Source organism: Drosophila miranda, chromosome XL (genome assembly GCF_003369915.1).
Source record: "Drosophila miranda strain MSH22 chromosome XL, D.miranda_PacBio2.1, whole genome shotgun sequence".
NCBI classification, from domain to species: Eukaryota; Metazoa; Arthropoda; class Insecta; order Diptera; family Drosophilidae; genus Drosophila; species Drosophila miranda.
In genome coordinates, this window is record NC_046673.1 from 1,697,596 (window position 1) to 1,713,273 (window position 15,678).

The following is a 15,678-nucleotide window of genomic DNA, read 5'->3' on the forward strand; positions in this document are numbered from 1 at the left end:
ACGAGTACGAAATTTAAAGCAGATATGCGATTGCTTTCGATTTCGGCGGTGGGGTTTGCTTGCCGTGCCATCTGCTTTTCATCTACTCCTTCCCACCCACCGACACCTGCGGTGATCTCCACCGCCTACAGATGGCGTCAGACGGCTGGCAGCCGGAGGCGGCCAGAATAAGTGACGACGGCGTGGAGAGAGATCAGTGGAGCGGTGACACGTGTCGAATCGTGGCCACCATTAGCCCGGGCTCGAGTCCACACAGCGTCGACTCGGTTCCACTATCTCACAGCCTCTAGCAGGTGTCAATCCTCCGAAACATACATTCAACGCAGGTCCATGCACAGCATCCCCACGGCTGCAATCCTCTAGAAAATCCGCCAGTGCTCCAGGAGGCACAGATTCCTTCCACCTTCAACGCTCCACAGTTGCCACCCGGTTTAAAGCCTCCACTGTTTCCACTCGACTCGACCAGCACTCCATAAGCAGTCGTGCCCAGCACCACCAACCTTGCGGAAAGTACCGTGGACATTCAAGCCGCAATCTTTGGCAACATTGGCAACACCTGGCACAGCTGTATCCGATATCCGATCGGGCACAGCAGCATCATGTCTACCTTCTAGCAACCAGCAACCAGCAAAGAGCATCCAGCATCATCCAATGTCTGGTCCCCATCCGAATCGTAAGTACGTATAACACAGCCCCCAAACGCACTCAAATAACAGGCAGAGACGGTCCAGGAATCGAAGAACCGAGCAACCGAGCCACCGAGTAGTATAGTAGCATAAACAAAGAGTCAAGCTGGTAAACAAAATACCCCAAGACGGACTCTTGCGATGTGCCACCTTCATTCATATTTATATTCATGTTCATCTGAAACCCAGCAATTCCGCTGATTTCGCTGAATAGGAGGGAGTGTTTGGGGGAGTGCATTTGTCTGAGGAATGAAATATGATCCATAAACAGTCCGAGTCGAACAGGCTGCTATTGTTTTTATTCTTTACCCTACCTCGATCCGTCTATCATCATTTGATTGCAGTTAGTTAGCGCGAAAAAGTTTGCGATCGCAGCCTTGGCCTTAGAAAAGTGTTCTCGGTTTTTCTCTCTCCGAACCGAAGAAGGTCTTGCTCTTTCCGAGTCTCTTCGTTTGTTCCATCAGTGCTGGCAAGCCGCGCCTAAAGTCGTTTGTGTTCAAAGCTTGTCCGCAGACAAGCCACGGCCAAGCAACAGACGGGAAAGAGCAGTGCAGTCGAGCTTTCAAGAAGCGAGTGGGGGCGAGTTCCGCGCTCAGGAATTGACGGGCGGAGGTGGCGAAATTAAGGCTCCAGATCCCGAGATCTTTGCAACGGAATGAAGGCAGAGTAGAGCAAAACTAAGCAATAAGCAATAAGCAGCTGCCACAGGCAGACCAGACCAGATCAGACCAGACCGATTGGATTGGCTATCATACTAGCACACACCTGCACACCCACACACATACACACACACACACACACACACACAGAAAAAACTGCTTTGACCCTTTCCTTCGACTTTGCAGATAATGACGAAGCCTTGGCAATGGCTCGTCGTGTAACACATCCCGATTTGCTGCGGGAGAACAGTAGCCGACCCTTTGTCCTGCAGCGCTGGCAGTCCGGGTCCGGATCCGGGTCTGGGTCTGGGTCTGGCTCTGGGTCTGCGTCCGGCCTCAACAGTGGCCAGCGCATTCGTATATCGTTCGGTGAAGAGAATGCCCTTTACAATTACAACCGCATCAAGCCCCTGACCCTGGACAGCTTCTTCAATTTTGAAGAGCTCGACTGTAGAGCAGGGGCCGTCGGCAAGGGGAGACCCCAATCCAAGACAAAGCCATCCACATCGACATTAATCAGCGATAGGCCCGTGCCGCCGTCTGGTACCGCTGATCCTAATGGCCAAGAGCCCCATTTATCCAGTAGAAGCGGCAATCAGAGCCGTATGCATGGCCAGGTACCACAAACCCACGCACACAGTCGCATTCACGGACCCCATACTCTTCCATCCAGCAGTGTCTCGCTGCCGCTGATCTTCGGTCTACTGATAGATGGCCACACATGGGGCGGTGGTGGAGCACTAGTTGAGAGGGAGATCTGCCGATCAGTCAAGATATGGCGGAATCAAGTCCACTTCAATTTGGGATTGCAGGTGGAACGCGACCAGGAAGAAGACAACGCCGCCCAACGCGAGTTGAAGCCCGTTGGCTTCGAGACCCAGAATGCACGGCGCAGGAATGCCATGGCGGCGCGTCAGAGCCGAATAATGGACCAAAACCAGAGCGTATATTTCATTATAAATATATCGTTGGGTGGCACAGAGAACGGGCTACAAAACAGAATAGAGAACGGCCAGGACAAATCTCCAGAGAATGCCCACGATATAGTCTGGCGGGGAATTGACATGGCTCGCCCCGCACAATCTCAGAATGAAACCACTTACTACCCGCATCAGGAACAAAGCGCAGACGACATATATCCCACATACTGGGAGAGCCAGCAGCAGCCGGATTGTGCCAATCGCTGGGACATGCATTCGCCTCTGGGGACGCCCAATGCCAAGGGACAAGTGCCCATCTATCAGGTAGAGCGGGAGCGCCCACATCGCAACCCAAAGCAGACTTACCAGAATCTTCCGGACCACTACAATCCACAGGATCAAGCGAACCATCACTGGCAAAGTGATGGTCCTGGCCCGTCCAACAGTAGCGATCAGTGGCGCTCCATCCATCGCCAAATGGAGCCAAATTCCCAGCAGCAGCCACATTCTGAGTACGACCAGCATCAGCCCATGCCCATGTCCATGCAGCCCCTGATGGAGGAGGAGGAGGTGGCGCAGGTGGCGGGTATGCATATGAGTCCGGATGAGCGGCAGCAGTCAAAGCTGATGGAGCTCCTCAGGATGGTCAGGCAGAAGGAGCCACTACTACTGCAGCTTCAGCAGCGCGCCGTCTTCGAGCCGGTAGTCAGTGGCTGCGGCCACAACTGGAACTGGCTGGAGAACAGCAGACAGATCGAGATGATTAACAGCTTGGAATACTTTCCGGTGAAGGCCTCGCAGGAGCTGCTGCTCGGAGCGACCTTGTACGCCCTGTACGACGAGCATTTCTACAATCTCGCCGAGGGATGGTGCTACAGGGGCACTCTCGATCCGCCCGTGCAGATAACAATGCCCTACCATCCAGTGTATAACACGTATCACCATCAGCCGCTTTGGCAGAACTGGCAGTGGCACTGGCACCATTGGCCGCTGAAGCAGCTGCTGCACTGGCAGCACCACAACGAGTGGCAACAGCAGCGCCAGCAGCAGTGGTATTGGCAGCACTTTTATTGGCAGCAGGAGCGACTACATCAATGGCGGCAGCAACAGCAGGAGCAAAACCAGGACCCGCACCAGAAGCAGGTGCAGCATCAGCAGCAGGGCCAGTGGCGTTGGCAGTGCAGCCCGAAGTCGGGGTCGAGATGGAGCTACCACCACCACTACCACCCATATACAAATAACCCAACATCAGAAGCTATGACTTTTGAAAACAGGTCCAACTGGAAGCCGCCAACGCAGGTGAACTTTCAACAATAAAAAGTTCACGCTTTTATTTATAAACTTGCTCTTTTCGATTCAGTACAAGAGCCTAGCGGAGACAATCGCAAGTATGGAAGAACCTTTCAGTGGACCGACACAGGAAATGCTGAATCTAAGCACACAACATTTTCCACCGCTGCCAAAACCGCAGAGTCGTGGACAGAAATGAGGTGAAAGACTAAAGTAAGAACCGAATGCTATTACACAGTCATAAGTAGTGGCGATTGAGCAGCGGAAGTCTGCGGGATCTACGCGGGATACAATTTTTATTTTGTTTTCAACTAGATGTACACAAAGTGATTCCTTATTTCATTAAAAATTTAAATAATATTAAATTTCAAATGTTCCTCCAAATTGGAAGTGCCAGTGCTGTAAACACACTGCTGCTTGTTTGATATCGATAGCCCAATGTCCTCTTTCGCTCAGGTTGGCAGGGCTATGCCTCAAGCGATTCAGTAATTTTTTGATGCCGATTTTCTGCCAATTAAAGAACGGCAAATAATGGAGGCTCTTGTCAACTATAGCAGCGAAGATGACCAAGATGATGCTGGCTATCAAATACGGGTAAATAAATAAATAAACAATTACTGGAAGAAGCTGAAAAAACGCACTTAAATCGAACGCCAGGGCTCATATTGTGTACACATTTTGTCAGTGGCGTGCGTTGTACATCCATGTGTGTGTGTAGGTGTGTGTATGTGTGTGTGTGAAAAACCGATATCCAAAATGAACTAAAAAAAAAAGAAACAAATAGTGTACAAATTTATATTACTTGAACTACCGAATATTTCCTCTTTCAATAGTCCACATCCAGATCCACACTCTAACCAAAAACCCAACCGTACTGTCCACCTCTCTACTTAGTTGTATCCTAGTGCTTTAGTAAAATAATGCGAATTTGCTGTTTCTGAATAGTTGAAAAATTCCCCTAGGCACCACCACCACAACCAACGAAATCGGCTGCTTTGGTAGTCACCGCTGCCGCCTCTGCCTCTGCCTCTGCAAAAGCCGCTGCAACTGCCTTAAAGCATCAGTATAAGGCCAAAAAGAACAACAACGAAGGCAGCAGCAACAACAGCAGCAGCCAGAAGCAGCAACACCAACGGCAACGGCAACGGGAACGGCAACGTCAGCGCCGACGCTCTAGCAGCAGCAGTAGTAGCAGCAGCAGCAGCAGCAGCGGCAGCAGCAGCAGTAGCAGTGGCAGCAGTAGCAGCGGCAGCAGCAGCAGTAGCAGCAGCAGCGCCAGTGGAAAGTCGAAGAGACGGAAAAGTACACCGCCACTGCCGCAGCCAGAGTCCACGGTGGCCACCGGCAGAAAGCAACATCACAGGAGTAGCAGTCGCAGTCGCCAGTCGAACAGCAGCAGCACCATTGATAAGGTAATGATGACGTTTCAAGAATCGATTTCTAAACTAAATGTTTATTATACATACATATATGTATATACATAGGTGTGTAGATGCATGAGTTTGGAACGGATGGCCAATGCCAGATAAGTTCTGCATCTCGGAAAATATATTTTCATGTAGCGCCTCCGCATAGAAATAACTGTGTATATGTATGTCGTCTGCCTCTATAGCCTTCGATCCGAACGATCTACGGCACTCTCACATTCGTTCCATTCGTTCTTGTCCTGGCCCGGTCGTGAATGTTTTTGAAAGAACAATCAGAAAGCAAGGCATTCTTCGGGGCACCGAAGGCTTTGCATACCCTTGCAGATCGATTGTGGCCATTCGATGTACACACATATGTTGATGTAGTACATATGTACATTATATACCCACTTGATCATAATAATAGGTACACGTTGAAGCTTTTCATTAATAATTAGTTTTATCGTACTTTAAGTGTTGAAAACAAAATTTTTTTTGGTATGTTTTATTTGTCAATGTATTGCAGTTCCGTGACAAAAAAATGAAACAGGGAAACCGCCGAATAACATCACATTTTGGCTGATCAAAATAATAGGTACAGTGTCAGTAAATTTTGAATATCAAGTGAATAATTTGGAAATTCTTGGCTTTTTGGCAATTAAACATCCATTTCATTTAACTACAGTCTAAATATAAACAAATAATTATTTTTTTTTTTACAAGAATAGGCCGAAAGTCTTATTGTACAGCCCAATTGGCTCTTAGTCTGAAAAAAGAAGGCCAATCTCTTCGGGCCATTGCTAAATTAATGAAAAGGTTTCATAATTTAGTTGAAATGCTTTAAAAATAAAAACCTAGTCAGGAAACTCGCGGAAAGCCACAGAAAACAACCATAACACGTGACCACTACATACTTTTCTTTGAGGAATAAGGACCCATTTAAGTCGTCAAAGGCTATTGTATCAGAAATTGCACTAGAAGTTAGTGCTCCAACGATCCGTAGACGGCTACAACAAGCCAGCCTTCCAAGGAGAATAGAAAGAAAGATCCAACTTACGCGTCAAAAAAATTTAGCCATGGGGCAAACTTTTGCTAAAGATCATAAAAACTGCGCAGGATGCGCCGGAGAGAAAAAGTGGAGAAGCCTTTTATGGAGCGACGAAACTAAAATAAATTTATTAGGGAATGAATGTGAAAGCAATGTAGGAAGCATTAAAAGAAAGAATTTTGATCCATGTTTCACAAAAAAAATTTGTCAAACATGGAGGTGCCAGTTAAAGATATGGGGCTGCTCATCCTGGTACGGCGTAGGTCCATTTTTCCTGACAACGAACAGAATGGACGCTGAGCAATACAAACCCAGATTGCAGACAGTTATGCTATCTTATGCTGAAGAAAACATGAGTTTCCATTGGGTATTTAAGTAATATAACGACCCAAGGCACACATCCAAGCTTTTGACCAAATTTGTTGAGGACCAAACAATAGACGTTTTAAAGTGGCTTCTTAAATTTTCCGACTTAAATCCAATCGAAAACTTGTGGGCAGATTTACGAAACAAAATTAGCTAAGTTTTCATTTTCAAATAATCAAAAATTATGCGAGGGCATCCAAAAATTGTGGTATGAGACACCTGCCAGACGCTTATTAAAAGTACGCCAAAAATAATTATAAAGGTGACAAAAAATAAAGGTGGATACATCGGATATTAACTATCAAATCCCATTTAGGCAAAAAAAAAATAATAATAACAAGTTAACAAACTTTTTTCATAACAATACTTGAAGTGTACCTATTATTTTGAGCAGCATGATATTGACTGTGAAGTACAAATGGAGCTATTTTCTTTTATAACATTATCTTATAATATAATCAAGTTTATTTGATTTAAAACAGATACTTAAGGAATAATTGAGAACTAATTTTAAGTTTAATATATTGCATAAAACCGTTTTCTGTTATGTTAAAGTTTACGTAGATGTGTGTACCTATTATTATGATCAAGTGTGTATGTATTCGATTTGGCTTTTGGCAGCGGACCAGCGGCTTGCCGCTCATCCTGCGATTGATCGTCGTAGTAAAAATTCTATTATGGTACGAGCAAGATGATATTATTCTTGTGGGACCTTCATGACGTAGTTTTCCGATACGATAAGTACTCGAATTGATTAAATGAGGAATTTGGGGTGCCCCCTCTGTGCGTGGCTGCGTGGCTGCACTCTCTGCAAGGGTATCCATATGCGAAAGGGTCCGTCCGTATTTGGTGCACTGTGCAGTGGACAGTGGACCGTGTCGTGTGTGTCTACACAGATAAGTAGATAAGTCTACAACCTTTAATGCCACTTAATATTTAAATGACTAAAATCTACCATTTTATTATTATCATTATTGTTGTTATTGTGTAAACGAAACCGAAACTGAAACCAAACCCAAACAAAGACAAAGACCAAAAACAATAAAAAAGCAAAAACAAAAAAGAACGAAAAAAAGAAAACAAATTGTATCTCAAAAATGTACGCACGACCCACCCAGACGACTGATTCTTCGGCGGAACGAGTACACCCGACCACACACACACACACATATACACACACACACACCACATTCCATCGATCGATAGCATCGATGAACCAACCGATGACAGCTTCGTACAGTTTCATAGATATTAGAGTTGTGGTGTGGCCTGTGTCCTGTGTCATGTGTCCTGTGGGGTGTGTGACGCGTGGGTCCGAGGGCCCCAAGAGTTGAGTTTCCAGTCAATCGAACTCCTGGATCCCAACCAACACACGCACGCACCCGCACGCGTACACTGACGCACACGCACACGAACAAACATACCCTCATATCCACCCACCACCCACTGAACCGCACGAGGTGGCGGAAAAGAGATTCAGATTGAGAGAGATCGACCCGCACGAATGTGAGTATACCCAAAACCAAAGTGATCAAAAGCAAATAGAACCATTAACTCTCTTAGCCAGTCAGTCGCCAGTCAGAGAAGCCCTGAGAATATTCTGCTGCAGCGTCTAGGCCTGCAGCGCAGGTCCTAGTGCGAGCCAGTCAGGAGCCAGGACGCACCGCCAGCTGATCCGATCCGATCCGATCCGCTCCGACTCGACCCGACCCGACCCCCACAGTTTAGATTTAATTTTCCGCCTTTGGATCGTTTATTTAATGTATGTACATTTCCTTGGTGGGCTGCCTCCTCTTCTTGTTGCAGGAGCCCCAGCCGCGACAGCGCCAGGTGCGGCCAAAGGAGAAGGAGAAAGAAAAGGAAAAAGAGAAAGAGAGGGAAAAGGAGCGCGACCGAGATCGGAACAGGGAGAAGGAAAAGCGCGATATCGACCGCAGCCGGGACAGGGAACGTGACAGGGACAGGGATAACAGCAAGGTAAGTGCTTCTCCTCCCAGCCTTAATCGCAGACATTCTTATGATCATATGGTTTTGTTATCATTTCAGGGCGCCCATCGCCACAATCGCACCAAAGAGATTAAGCAAAGCCACAGGGATAAGGACAAGGACAGGGATCGCGAGCGTGAGCCAGAGCGAGAGCGGGACAAGGACCACGATCGCCATGGTAACCGTGACCGTGATCGCGATCGTGAAAGAGGCGATCACCGCCGTGAAAATATCAGCGGACGACATCTGCATCACAGCAAGGATCAGCGATACAGCGACACCTCACGCTCACACATCTCATCTTCATCCTCGTCTGCCAACGCAGCCTCGCACAAATCTCAGCGTCGCTCTTATGACGACCGCAGTCGACGGCGCCGAGGCTCGCGTTCCAGATCCCGCACGCCGACAGGGACACCACCGCCGCCCGGCCGCCGCCGCCATCATCAGCCATCAGGATCTGGGACAGGACTGTCCTCAGCATCGTCATCACGCAAGTACCGGGCACGCGACTCCAGTAGCCGCTCCAGGTCGCCGCTGGAGCCGGGGGGCACTGGCGGACGCCCAAAGAAACCAAGCGGCGAGGAGCTACTGCCCCGTGCTGGTAATCAAGGTGCTGTGAATGCAGGCAGTGCCTCTGGACCTGGACTGATGCTCCTCAAACCGCTCTCCTCCCCGGGATCAGCAGTCGCTGTGGCAGCTATGAAAGCAAAGGCCGCCATTCAGGGCGCAACAGGAACAGGAGGTGGAGGACTGCTGCCCACGCCCAACTACTCAACAAATATACCCTCACTGATGTCCCTGGCCGTGCCGCCAGTGACCAACGCCCCCATCAGACCGATGGGAATACCCCCCATTATGACCATGCCGCCCATCCAGGCCATGTCGCCCGTGAAGCCCATCCAGCTGCCGAGCTACTACAATCCGGGCATCATCAATGCCAATCGGTACGCGGAGCAGCAGCAGAAGCGCAAGTTGCTGTGGGGCTCAAAGAAGAGTGATCCTCCGGCCAACAAGTGGGGCAACGCGCACTTCTCGCAGGACTCGGACGGAAAGGTCGCTTCCAAATTTATGCGGCTGATGGGCATCAAGAATGCCGGCGGTGGCGGCGGCAACAGCAGTGCAGATGACGTGGCGGACGGGCGAGAACACGGCGAGCTGGGAGATGCTAGCAACGGCAGCGCTGTCGGAGCAGCTGTCGAGGATGCTGGCGCTGGCGAAGCGACAGCGACGGCGGCTGTAGGGGGAGCTGGTGTACCTGCCGATGTGGAGCAGCGCCAGCGTATGTTTTCCAATATGGAGCAACAGTACGAGATGGCGCGTGCAGCCACACACACTATGCGAGGCGTCGGCCTGGGCTTTGGCTCCCAGCCGCGCACCTTCTAAAGAATCCTGGAGCTAGAGCAGGAGGAGGAGGAGAACAACTTGGCTGTAAATATGATGCCACACTCATTAGTCCACTTGAAGCTGTTTACTTTCACTTTTTTTTGTGTTGATACAAACTTTACAAATAAATAAACGTTGAAACAGACGAATGTTCCAAACCAAATATATAAACAATTGATTTATGATTTGTGTGTTTTGAACCAAATATCCAGACCGCCACATGTAGCAGGCAGAATCTGACCTGATGTCTATCGCCAGACTATCGCAGCATCGTGTGGGCCATCGTGTGGCCTGCACAACTATCGATAACAGCGCTGATCTATCGCAATGAAACAATAACAAAATCAGCTGCAAAACAGAGTTTGTGCCACGCAAAAAAAAAGGAAATAACAAATTGATTGTTGAAAGGACGTCCAGGAATATTTTTGGCCAGACAGAGAGAGCTACGTTCGCACAAGGTACAGGAGCAAACAGGCAGCAGACATGTCTTGGCTGAACAACAGCCTCAACTCCATCAAGGGCCAGCTGACGAATCTGGCCCAGGAAGTGCTGGCCGACACTGCCGGACCAGGCGACGAGGATTACCGCGGCGCGGATACCGATACAAAGACGGCCTTGGACCTGCTGGCGGAGTCGCAACACCAAAAGGAACAGCTGGACCAGCTCTGTGGGGACAAGGATCGCGAGGTAGGGCCTGGAAGTGCGGTGGGCACTTTTGCGACTTCCTAGCACTTCTCATACTCACATTTCCAACTGTCTATCGTTTTTCCTCGGTCAGATTGCTGCACTTCGGGGGCAAATTACAAAACTGAATAGCCAACAAATTGGCGACGGATTCGCCACACCATCATCATCCGCAGCAGGAGCCGCCACAACAGCCGCAGAGCCTCTGGTGAGTGCCCATGATGTTGGATTGAAGGGAGCAGGCGAGTGGGCTTTGGAGGCAAACTACCTGCAGCTGCAGCTGTTCCTCATTTGTCCGTTTCCATGAAACATTGCACTCAAGTGTTTGCTCAACTTTATCTCCTTTGCGATAAGCCTCCTCCTCCTTTCAGCTCTCCTTTCAGCCGCACTCGCATACGAGTATCCCTGAATTAATATTTAAACTTTGATAAAATTTGGCAGGAGCAGCGTGTCCCCTGTCGACTGCCAGAGCAGAGTGCTCTTTTATCGCTTTGCTTACCTGATCCCACACAAAGTCGAGCCGATAAGCAGCGCTCTCTAACAGCCCTCCGTTTTTTTGTTCCCCTTCCACATCAATCTTTGTCGCTGCCACCCGTCCTGTCCGGGTGGGTGCCATCTTTTTCGTGGAAAACAAAATTATGAAATTTCTATTTGATTTCACATAGTTTGTGTTTGCTCTCCTCTGTCATAAATCCATACGAGGGCATACCACTCGTACCAGTCATAGATTTCCCGTTTCTCCCCCTGTTTTTGCCCATATGTTGGCCCCAGCCACGCTCCGCCGCTGCCACCATTGCTCCCTATCTAAGCCTATCCATATCACCTGGTCCTTCCAATGCCTGCCGCCTGCCGCCTGGTTGTTTAATTTACCGAATTATTTCTGATTAAAAAAGTCTCTGACAACGACGCCAAGCTCTGATGTCGCTTTGGGGTCCCTCTTGTCGTAACTGTACCTGGCCAGGGTGGACACAACTATACTCTACCTGCTAGAAAACTGCAGACATTAGTGTGTTATGACATTAGATTTTGCAAAATTTGCTACAGAAAGAAATCCGAAATAGGATAGAAAAACGCCAAATTAGTGTTGCTTGCGGTCTCCAGACACGTCTCTGAGGCACTATTTGTGACCAAATGACAGCAGACAGCAAAATTGGTTCTGGAAATCGCAACCATCGATCATCTCCGCCGCAACGCTGCTCCCAACTCAAGAGGAAAGCCAAGCTGACGCATATATTTCTCTCGCTCTCACTGCATGGTTTTCCCATAAGGCTATCCCTGTTTTTGCAGCTAGTTAGAAAAGACTAGTATCAAATGGCCTGAGCACTAATAAATTAACTCATTAGTAGATTCGTCATCTGAAGGATACAGTCTGGAAGGTTTTCAAAAGTCAACTTCTCAGTTGGTCTGTTGCCCTAAGAATTCTCCGCCCATTTGTGTCAGGGATTTCATTAAGAGTGGCAACCGGAAGCTCTATGCATTCCTATGCGTGGATATTTGTAAGGATATTTCTCAGACTGAATTGTCCAGACATTCCTCCAGTCACGTATAACCTACTATTTCTCATCCGAAAGAAACCTTCTATTTCTGTTCGGCCAGGGATACTGCTATAGTAAGAGTCACAAACACAGCGATAAAGCCGATGCATACACGCAAATTATTACTTGTTCAGAGTTTGAATTTCTGTTGCGCTGCCAGTGATCGGCACGCACGCATTCACATGTTGCCAGTGCGTTTGTGTGCGTAGGCAGCAGTCACAACGAAACGTTGTAGTGGTGCCAGCAGCAGCGCACGGAAGATAGGGACTTGCCGATCGCTGATCTACACTAAACTATTTTACATACATATGTAAGTCTTCGAGCGGGAGATTCGTCGAGCGAGCGACGCGCATAAAGTTTGCATCCTGATGCGAGCGTTCACTTTCACGAACGTTCACATGCACTTTGGGTAGTACTTTGGTAGTACACATTTGTGCATTTTATTGAGCGTTGCTTCAAGAATAGCCCAATGCCCAGCTATAATTAGGCACACGTGTAGTTGGCTATGAAAATGATTATGTACAATATATCCCCTCATTACATTATTAACTTTTACCTTAATAGTAAATTAGCTTAGAAAGATTATACGAAGTAATAATAAAATTAATATCAATATTAGTATTAATATAATAAACAAATTATGAATGTTTTATCAATAAAATTAACATATTCTGTCCCAGCTAATTTACTTTTCACATAAAAGGAAATAATGTCTTAAGGCATTTATGTACATACGTACAATGTACATAATTTATAAATTGACTTAGTCGTTTCCACTACACTTCAATGCCGGTTTTAGTATGAAACTCATTATACTAATTTGGAGCTTGGGTGCCGGGAGCAGTAGTCTCGAAATTCTAAACAGTCCATCCAGTTCTGTCGCGATATAATTTGTAAACTGTACCTATTGAAACCTTGATGTAAGAACCTATTAGAGTTAATTTTTTCGGTATTTCAGGCATAAAATGTCTTGTTTTCTGTTTTCTAATCTCTTCTATAAAAAAACGGGATTAATGATAAAAGTTCTAACATAAATTGGCCCAGTATTTTTTTGTCCCGCGCGACAAAAAATAAATATATTTAATGGAACATTCAAAACCATGCACGGCATTTTAAAACGAGACACATTGAAATATATCCTGGGGTCTCGCTGGAATCGGCGTTTGAAAAGCCGGAGAGATAAGGTGCTCCTAAACCGAATACTCGTAATAAGCATTCATTAGTTTGGGAATCTGAAGGATACAAAAGTTACGGAAAACCGCACTCGCACCCGCACCACACTCGTAGAGTATATTGTACATATGTATGTATGTATATGTAATCGTCGAGATATCATTGGTGTGGTGTACATTTTGTTCTCTCTTCCCTCCCGATCGACATTGAAAACTATGACATCGGCGATATTAAGGAAATGCAACACCGAGGTAAACAAGTGTTCTTTTTTCATTTGTTAGTGTCAAAAATGCAAGCGAAGCGCTTATCTGCCAAGTTGAATTTTCGACTATTCAGGAGTTGTTGTACAATGAACGATCTAGTAGACCCGTCCCCCCTTTGAGAAGCTGCCAGCGATCTCCATTGCCACCGCTGCCGCAATCAGAGGCACATCAGAATATAAACGAGGTCTGGAAGGCGTTGGCCCCTGGTTGCCATGAGTTTTTCCAGCGACGAGGTGAACTTCCTGGTTTACCGATACCTGCAGGAGTCGGGTTTCCTGCACTCCGCCTACGTGTTCGGCATTGAGTCGAACGTAGTGCGGACCAACATCAATGGAAGCCTGGTGCCGCCGGCTGCCCTGCTAACCATCCTCCAGAAGGGCCTCCTCTACACAGAGGTGGAGTGGAGTGTGGGCACGGACGGAGAGGTGGGACGTCTCATTGAAGGCCTTTCCCTGATTAATGCTGTGATGCCGGATGCTAAAGGGCCCAAGGCGACGGGGAGCACCAGCACCGCAGAGTCCAACCCGGAGAGCGGTTCCAGGGGAAGTGCCGCATCCCCTAGCGGCTCCAGAGGCAACAAAAATCCACAAGCCAGTGAGTCGAGCAATGCGAATGCAACTAGCATAGACGACTCCAGCCCGTCCACATCCAAAAAAGCCGTCGCGGTCTCGACTTTCTATCCAAAAAAGGCGGGAAAACCCAGCATAGACGCGGCGTACACAGCCCCAGACCACAGCCCAGCTTCGAGTGAGACCGACTTTTCTGCGGGCGGCAGTCCTGTGCCCCTCGAGCCAATGGAGATAGTCGGGAGCGTTGAGATTCCGGAGTCCGAAGCGTGCGCTCTGCGCGGCCACGAGGGCGAGGTGTTCATCTGCGCCTGGAATCCCAACCGGGACCTGCTGGCCAGTGGCTCGGGCGATAGCACTGCCCGCATCTGGAACATGACCGGATCGAAAGCCCACTCCAGTCAGCTGGTGCTGAGGCACTGTATAGAGACAGACGGGGCGCAGTTTACGAGTAACAAGGATGTCACATCCCTGGACTGGAATTGCGACGGTTCGCTGTTGGCTACAGGCAGCTATGATGGCTATGCGCGCATCTGGAAGACAGATGGAAGCCTGACTTTGACGCTGGGTCAGCACAAGGGGCCGATCTTCGCACTCAAGTGGAACAAATACGGGAATTACATTGTCTCCGCCGGAGTGGACAAGACGACGATCATCTGGGATGCGAGCACGGGCAAGTGCACGCAACAATTCGCCTTTCACAGTGGCCCGGCCCTGGACGTCGACTGGCAGACGAGTCAGGTCTTTGCCTCTTGCAGTACAGATCAGAGGATATTCGTGTGTCGGCTGGGCGAGACAGAGCCGCTCAAAACTTTCTGTGGGCACACCAACGAGGTGAACGCCATCAAGTGGTGCCCGCAGGGCCTGCTGCTGGCCTCCTGCTCGGATGACTTGACTGTGAAGATCTGGAGCATGAATCGGGATCGGTGCTGCCAGGACCTGTTGGCCCATTCCAAGGAGATAAACACTATCAAGTGGTCACCCACAGGGCCGAGCACGAACAATCCCAACATGAACCTTGTACTCGCCTCGGCCTCCTTCGACTCCACGGTTCGCCTGTGGGACGTGGAGCGCGGCAGCTGCATATACACGCTCAGCAAGCACACGGAGCCCGTCTACTCCGTGGCCTTCAGTCCCGACGGCAAGCACCTTGCCTCGGGCAGCTTCGACAAGTGCGTGCACATCTGGAGCACCCAGACTGGAAAGCTGGTGCACAGCTACAAGGGCACCGGCGGGATCTTCGAGGTCTGCTGGAACTCCGATGGCAGCAGGGTGGGTGCCAGTGCCTCGGACGGCGATGTCTTTGTCCTGGATCTGCGCAAGTTATGATCCCTGGTCAACGCCCAGCAGTTTCCTCAAGTTTTTTCTACTAAGACCCGTTTCCATGCAACATTTAAGGTAATACCTTAAGATGCAGACATGCTAAGAAACCCGAAACAAACGCCATTTTTTTAAAACCAATTTAAATTCTGATACTCTATGTTTTTTATATAAAAGTACGTACTGTTAAGAATTATATATATTTTTGTTATTAAAATATTGTATGCAACAAAATGTAATACTGCCGGATATACATACTTATGTATGTATATATTTTATAGCTGGCACTCAGTCAGTATATATGTATATGACATATATATATATGACAGCTTATTTATGTAATTTATACAATACAAAGAGACGAATTTAATTTTTTTCTGAAGAAAAATATTA

The 15,678-nt window shown here is 48.1% G+C and overlaps 4 protein-coding genes across 5 annotated transcripts in view; all 4 read left to right on the plus strand.

Moving 5' to 3' along the window:
- Window positions 1–946: 946 nt before the first annotated feature.
- Window positions 947–3,913, plus strand: LOC108155670. Its single transcript, XM_017286637.2, has 2 exons — window positions 947–3,564; window positions 3,626–3,913. The coding sequence occupies exons 1-2, from the start codon at window positions 1,552–1,554 to the stop codon at window positions 3,752–3,754; spliced, it is 2,142 nt and encodes a 713-aa protein (XP_017142126.1). The 5' UTR covers window positions 947–1,551; the 3' UTR covers window positions 3,755–3,913.
- A 72-nt stretch (window positions 3,914–3,985) lies between these two features.
- On the plus strand, window positions 3,986–9,915 carry LOC108155680 (arginine/serine-rich coiled-coil protein 2). 2 transcript variants are annotated; one of them, XM_017286650.2, is made up of 4 exons: window positions 3,986–4,149; window positions 4,518–4,967; window positions 8,182–8,352; window positions 8,422–9,915. In XM_017286650.2, the coding sequence occupies exons 1-4, from the start codon at window positions 4,087–4,089 to the stop codon at window positions 9,742–9,744; spliced, it is 2,007 nt and encodes a 668-aa protein (XP_017142139.1). In that variant the 5' UTR covers window positions 3,986–4,086; the 3' UTR covers window positions 9,745–9,915. The 2 variants fall into 2 exon arrangements, with proteins under 2 accessions (XP_017142139.1, XP_017142147.1); XM_017286658.2 differs by lacking the exon at window positions 4,518–4,967 and having other exon boundaries at window positions 3,987–4,149.
- Window positions 9,916–10,084: 169 nt separating this feature from the next.
- Window positions 10,085–15,678, plus strand: part of LOC108155661 (thyroid receptor-interacting protein 11) — a 33,053-nt gene continuing 27,459 nt past the window's right edge. The window contains exons 1-2 of the mRNA XM_017286626.2: window positions 10,085–10,431; window positions 10,523–10,636. Of these exons, the coding sequence (XP_017142115.1) occupies window positions 10,228–10,431; window positions 10,523–10,636 (318 nt within the window). The 5' untranslated portion in view covers window positions 10,085–10,227. The remainder of the gene's footprint in view (window positions 10,432–10,522; window positions 10,637–15,678) is intronic.
- Window positions 10,649–15,637, plus strand: LOC108155693 (F-box-like/WD repeat-containing protein TBL1XR1). Its single transcript, XM_033386113.1, has one exon. It carries the CDS (start codon window positions 13,612–13,614, stop codon window positions 15,292–15,294), a length of 1,683 nt encoding a protein of 560 aa, XP_033242004.1. The 5' UTR covers window positions 10,649–13,611; the 3' UTR covers window positions 15,295–15,637.

Bases quoted from the DNA above. Each gene is read 5' to 3' on its own strand.
- LOC108155680 (XM_017286650.2), top strand. From the start codon at position 4,087: ATGGAGGCTCTTGTCAACTATAGCAGCGAAGATGACCAAGATGATGCT. The intron at 4,150-4,517 runs GTAAATAAATAA...AAATTCCCCTAG, and splicing joins ATGCTGGCTATCAAATACGG to GCACCACCACCACAACCAAC. The intron at 8,353-8,421 runs GTAAGTGCTTCT...TTATCATTTCAG, and splicing joins GGGACAGGGATAACAGCAAG to GGCGCCCATCGCCACAATCG.
- LOC108155693 (XM_033386113.1), top strand. From the start codon at position 13,612: ATGAGTTTTTCCAGCGACGAGGTGAACTTCCTGGTTTACCGATACCTG.
- LOC108155670 (XM_017286637.2), top strand. From the start codon at position 1,552: ATGGCTCGTCGTGTAACACATCCCGATTTGCTGCGGGAGAACAGTAGC. The intron at 3,565-3,625 runs GTGAACTTTCAA...TTTTCGATTCAG, and splicing joins ACTGGAAGCCGCCAACGCAG to TACAAGAGCCTAGCGGAGAC.